At 41.9% G+C, this 5,508-nt stretch overlaps 1 protein-coding gene across 1 annotated transcript in view; it reads left to right on the forward strand.

The window, feature by feature from the left end:
- Positions 1 to 5,508, forward strand: part of TUBGCP4 (tubulin, gamma complex associated protein 4) — an 11,570-nt gene extending 6,062 nt beyond the window's left edge. The window contains exons 8-17 of the mRNA XM_010146092.1: positions 53 to 108; positions 715 to 765; positions 1,176 to 1,281; positions 1,619 to 1,726; positions 1,955 to 2,093; positions 2,471 to 2,648; positions 3,544 to 3,678; positions 4,464 to 4,580; positions 5,025 to 5,164; positions 5,477 to 5,508. Coding sequence (XP_010144394.1) covers positions 53 to 108; positions 715 to 765; positions 1,176 to 1,281; positions 1,619 to 1,726; positions 1,955 to 2,093; positions 2,471 to 2,648; positions 3,544 to 3,678; positions 4,464 to 4,580; positions 5,025 to 5,164; positions 5,477 to 5,489 — 1,043 coding nt within the window. The 3' untranslated portion in view covers positions 5,490 to 5,508. The remainder of the gene's footprint in view (positions 1 to 52; positions 109 to 714; positions 766 to 1,175; positions 1,282 to 1,618; positions 1,727 to 1,954; positions 2,094 to 2,470; positions 2,649 to 3,543; positions 3,679 to 4,463; positions 4,581 to 5,024; positions 5,165 to 5,476) is intronic.

The following is a 5,508-nucleotide window of genomic DNA, read 5'->3' on the forward strand; positions in this document are numbered from 1 at the left end:
CAGTATGACACTTTTTCAGCATAGCTACATCGACGCAAGCAGCAACCGCTCGTTAGTTTGGTGGACTTTGAATCAGTGGTTGACTGGATACGGAGCACTGTTGCTGAGGTTGGTCCTGGGAAGGGTAACTGCTATACATTCTTTAGAATCGGTGACTGACCAAGTGTGGGAATGCTGTAGGCAGCTTTCATGTTCTTAGGGGGCTCAGAGCTTCTTGTTGCCCCAATTTCTGATGGCAAAAGGACATTAAATACTATCCCTGGAGGAAAGACAGGAATTTTTATATTTTTTCATTTCAGTCAAAATGACTTCAGAACTTTTCATCATGCTTCCAGCATGACAAATCCTTTGCTTTGGCAATTTTTAATCTTTTTTTCATTTGAGGCAAGGAGGTGGAACCTGAGAAGATGGGGAGGTTAGAGATGTGAGAACAGAGCTAGGTGGAACTAATTTCATAAGAATTCGCTTATTTTTTGTCATGGGTCTTCACGTTTCTTAGGCAGAGTTTTCTGCTGATAAAGAGTGTTCTAACTAGTAGCAGCATGGGGTGCCTACACACAGGATTCTTAAGTGTGTTCCCTTATGCTTTATATAGCATTTTATATGGGTGCTTTTTTGTATGCACCACAAGTATTTTAAGACAGCTACTCTTCTCACTGAATGCGTTAAGATAAATTTGAGGGAATGTTTGTTTTGTTTGTCTTTTCTCACTAGCATCTTTGGAAACTGATGGTGGAGGAATCAGATTTACTTGGTCAGCTGAAGGTAACGTAACTCCTAGCTTGGTTTTGCTAAAGCAGATTAATTTTTTTGCTTTCTTTTCTAATGGCTCTTTCCCATTAAATACTTTACCGTCTTAGATTCTGCACTTTCTTCTTTTGGGTGAAGCTGATTTCATTTTCCAGGTTTTGAGAATGAGCACAGAGTAATAGAACTTGGTCAGAGACGGAGTTAGAGGGGTATGGGTATGTGTATGTGGTTCTGTGGTTTGCATCTTGAAGCAAAGGCAGCGTAGACTGTTTGGGCCCTGGATGAAATGTGGAGCTCTCCAGCTGTATTTCGAAATGGCTTAAGTTGTCCAAGCAATAATGAAAGTGGATGCTGTCAGCTAGGATGCTTAAAATTTCTGCTCAGTTTTTGATATGCTGATATAAAAAAACCAATTATTTCCACAGATTATAAAAGACTTTTACCTCTTGGGAAGAGGTGAGCTGTTCCAGGCCTTCATTGACACTGCGCAGCACATGTTAAAAACACCACCTACGGCTGTAACTGAACATGGTGAGTATTGCTTATTCGCTTGCCAAACCGTCCTCGCTCTGGTGTAGTGGGAAAGTGGATGGCCACAGCCAGAGAAGAGCTCTCTTATCCTCTAGATGTTGTCCTTAGTTTTGAAAGAACAGCACTTGTGAATTAGAATCTCTCACAGAGTGGGCAAAAACATCCTCTCAGAAACTTCCAGTTGGCAGGTTTCTCTCCGTATTTGAAACTGGAATTAATGAAACTATTGGAAATAGCCTGTTACTGTCATCTTTTATGGCCAAGCATAGATAATAAATGGATGTAAAATTAGCACTAGCGGCATCATCTTGTGTTGATACCTGTGCTCTCTTGCCAGATGTCAACGTTGCATTTCAGCAGTCTGCTCATAAGGTGCTGTTAGATGATGACAACCTTCTTCCTCTGCTTCACTTAACCATTGAGTATCATGGAAAGGACCATAAAGGTATCTACTTGCATTTTTAGTAGTGAGTTAGAGGGGAGAGGTTGACCTTGTTTGCAAGTCCTGTTACTTACCCTTCTCTGAAGTTAAAGAAATAATATACTTTGTTCCCTTTCCAGCCCTGTGTGATGGCCTAGTCTGCTTTGTCTCTTACTCTGTTCTTTCTCCTTTTCTTCCTTGCTATGTCTTTACTGAGACGACAACTTAATTTAGCACCTCATTTGTTTTCAGATACTTCTCAGACTCGTGAAGGGCCTTCCCGGGAGTTATCTCCACGTGAAGCCCCTGCATCTGGATGGGCAGCTCTAGGCCTTTCTTACAAAGTTCAGTGGCCACTGCACATTCTTTTTACTCCTGCTGTTCTGGAGAAGTAAGTACTGGGTATGGTCTGTGTGTACTTACCTGTAGGTTGCCCGATCTCAGGCACTCAGCTTCCACTTAACACATAGTGAGGGTACATGCTGTAATGGCAGTAAGACCTGCAGGATGCTGACAGAACAAACAGTGCCACTTCGACAAACACACACAGCTCTTCCCTCCTCACAGTGAAGTTAACTTTGTATTTTTTAGGTCAGTAGCAAATACAAGCAGGAATCTGTCACTCTGAGATGGGTCATCACCCAACCTACCCAGTCTGTTGACAGGCAGCCACCTCCTGTTGCTTTTTTCAGTGCCACATTATGTTCTCCAGTACCTGCACCCAAGAAAGATTTTCATATTAAACAGCTTAGTATTTTTTGACTGTAGGTACAATGTTGTGTTCAAATACCTGCTCAGTGTGCGACGAGTCCAGGCTGAGCTGCAGCACTGCTGGGCTCTCCAGATGCAACGCAAGCACCTGAAATCTAACAGAACCGATGCCATCAAGTGGCGTCTGAGAGATCACATGGCTTTCCTCGTGGACAATCTTCAGTATTATCTACAGGTCAGGATTACAGAGAAAGGTGAACTGTGTCAGTTAATCAGGAACTGGCAGAATGCCTGGAGGGAGCACTGAAGTCCTGTTTTTCAGGGTTCAGGTCCTTTGAACCTGAAGGAAATCAGGATTTCCTTTGGAATGAGTCCAGAACCTTCTTTATAATGGTGACTACAATTACAAAGTTTTTGGACTTGTGAGCGTAACTGGAAATGCAGGAGTTTTGGCTCTCTAGTGCTGTTAAACCCTTGTGAGAAGCCACAGCGGTCACTCAAGTAGTATCGTTAAGATACCATCCTGGCTTCTTCCCTTGCCTCTAAGTGAACTCCAGTTTGAGTTTAAGTGACAGGTTGTGCTGGGTTTTAAGACTGAAAGAAGCCATACTGTGACAATTTGAGGGAAAAAAGAGACTTTTCAAATGTAAACCCCAGTTACTAGTAGCATGATTTAGTAAGAGTTACATATCATTTTGTTAATAGCTGAGCTGAGGGCCTGCCTTTCTAGATTCCCCCAAGTGATCCGGCAGAACTTCTGCACTGCAGCCTTTCCCGAGATTCCAGATAGTATCTGCCAGTGTAAAACTTGGGGATGACTACAGTGAAACAGCTTTCTTCACAGGCTAGCTATGTACTTTCCCACTGTTTAATCCTACAGAAAGTGACCGTTTCCCTTTCAACTTAGATAATACTGAGTCATCAGACATGGTCATTGTTTTCCAGCCACCCCCCCATTACGTACTACTGTTACACATAATTCTCCATTCAGGAGGCAGAGAGAAGGTGATCCTCAGCCTCCAAGGTAAGAGCAGCAATAAGGAAAGTAGGTTTCACAGACGAAACTCTGACTGGTCTGAAGTGCTCCCATTTCTGAAGATGCTAATGAGATTTCTTTACGTACCCATCAGGTGGATGTCCTGGAATCTCAGTTCTCACAGCTTCTGCAGCAGATAAATGCCACACGAGATTTTGAGAGTATACGATTGGCTCATGATCATTTCTTAAGTAATCTGTTGGCTCAGTCTTTTATCCTCCTAAAACCGGTAAGTGGATCTTGTTTTCACCTTTTTCTACAAATTCTCCAACTGGCCTGAGAAACACAACTTTTTGAACAGATTGGACAAACCATCTCTTTTAAAACTGATCAGTGATAATCTCCTGCAGAGCACAGAATACAATTCTACGAATAAAGCAGATATAAACGAGAACAGATAACTGAGTTACAATCACTTAACTGACAGTTGGTGAGTGCAGTTACTGCATTCCTGGCTATTCTAAATCAATTATTCCAGTGTTCAGATAACCTTATTAACTTAATTTTTGTCACTCTATTTTTCTCACAGGCAATTTTATTAAAGTACTAATAAACATAGCGCTGGGAGCTGTATTCCTGAGAGACTTATTCTGAAATAATTTAGATTAGGAAAAATTCCCTCTCTTACTTCAGAGGATAAAAATAGTTAAGATGTTCCTGAGGGAACCTCAAGGTCTCTTTTCATTGTTCATTTAGTCAAAAATACCTTACAGAGTTGTCAGTATTTTTATTAAACATGTAGCGTCACAAACATTCCCAGAGAAGGTTGGTATCAATGAAACAGCAATACCACAGATACTATTGAAACAGGCAGTGTGCTCAGTCTATGAGGCTTTTTCTGTAGAAAAACCCTAGAAAAATGCTACAAGTGCTTTACCATCTCCTTACTGATTGAAAAACATGGTATCAGCAACATCTTGATGATGAATGCTGCAACTTTCCAGGTACAAAGAGCAGCTGTCTCTGTATTTGAAGTCTGTTTAAACTCCTATCTTGTACTTTTATCCCATGCAGGTTTTCCACTGCTTAAATGAAATTCTGGATCTTTGTCACAGTTTTTGTTCTCTGGTCAGTCAGAATCTGGGCCCATTAGATGAACGGGGAGCTGCACAACTCAGTATTTTGGTGAAGGTGAATCTATGTTTATATGGACCTGTTCTTCTCCCATGCAAACACTTGCCCAAGCAGTCAGCTTGGCTTTAAAGCTGTAGAACAGGAGTGAGCTTAAGCTGAGAGCTGCTCTATGAGTGCTTGCAGTGATTTTCATAACCAGCTGTTGCCAAGCTGAAAATACCGTGTGCACAGGGAAGAGGGATGTGGGCAGATAATGCAGAAACTGCCCTACTGGAATAGAAGGGAGGTGGGTATCAGTAGGTGCCTTTACCCCTCCTGGATACCTAACCCGTAATAATTCTTGCTGACAGCTTACCTTACACTGGACCACAAGCATCACTCCTGTTGCAGTGAGTCTCTTCAGGCTGCTAAAAGATTGTTTAGGCAGGACAGAGATGAGAGGCTTGCTTGCTTTCTCGCTTCAGAGTGCCCAGAACTGACGACTTCTCTTCTAATTTGTAGGGATTCAGTCGTCAGTCATCACTTCTCTTCAAGATTCTCTCCAGTGTTCGCAACCATCAGATAAACTCTGACTTAGCTCAACTGCTGTTACGCTTGGATTATAACAAATATTACACACAAGCTGGAGGAACCTTGGGCAGGTAGGAATATCTTCAGGGTTGGCTGTAGCCTTATCTTTAGGTACTTGAAGTACAAAGTGATCTAAAGGCCTATCAGTAATTTTTATTGCTTGTGTAAGCCAAAATAATTAGAAGCTAACTGTTGCTAAACTCTGTGACAGAAAAGTAACAAACCAGTGTGAGTCAAATGTTCTTGCTCATGTGCTTTCTCCCCTTCAAGTTCGTTTCAGGTTGAACTAGCTGCTAGCTTCTCTTTCTAGCTCACGTGCTGATGGGAGTTGATAAAGGGAGTTCCTTTCAACCTGTAGTTAATGTTGTACCCTTCTCTTGCAGTTTTGGTGTTTAAGCTCTAAAACCTTTTCTTC

The sequence above is a fragment of the Buceros rhinoceros genome, unplaced genomic scaffold (assembly GCF_000710305.1).
Source record: "Buceros rhinoceros silvestris isolate BGI_N320 unplaced genomic scaffold, ASM71030v1 scaffold6452, whole genome shotgun sequence".
Lineage (NCBI taxonomy): Eukaryota > Metazoa > Chordata > Aves > Bucerotiformes > Bucerotidae > Buceros > Buceros rhinoceros.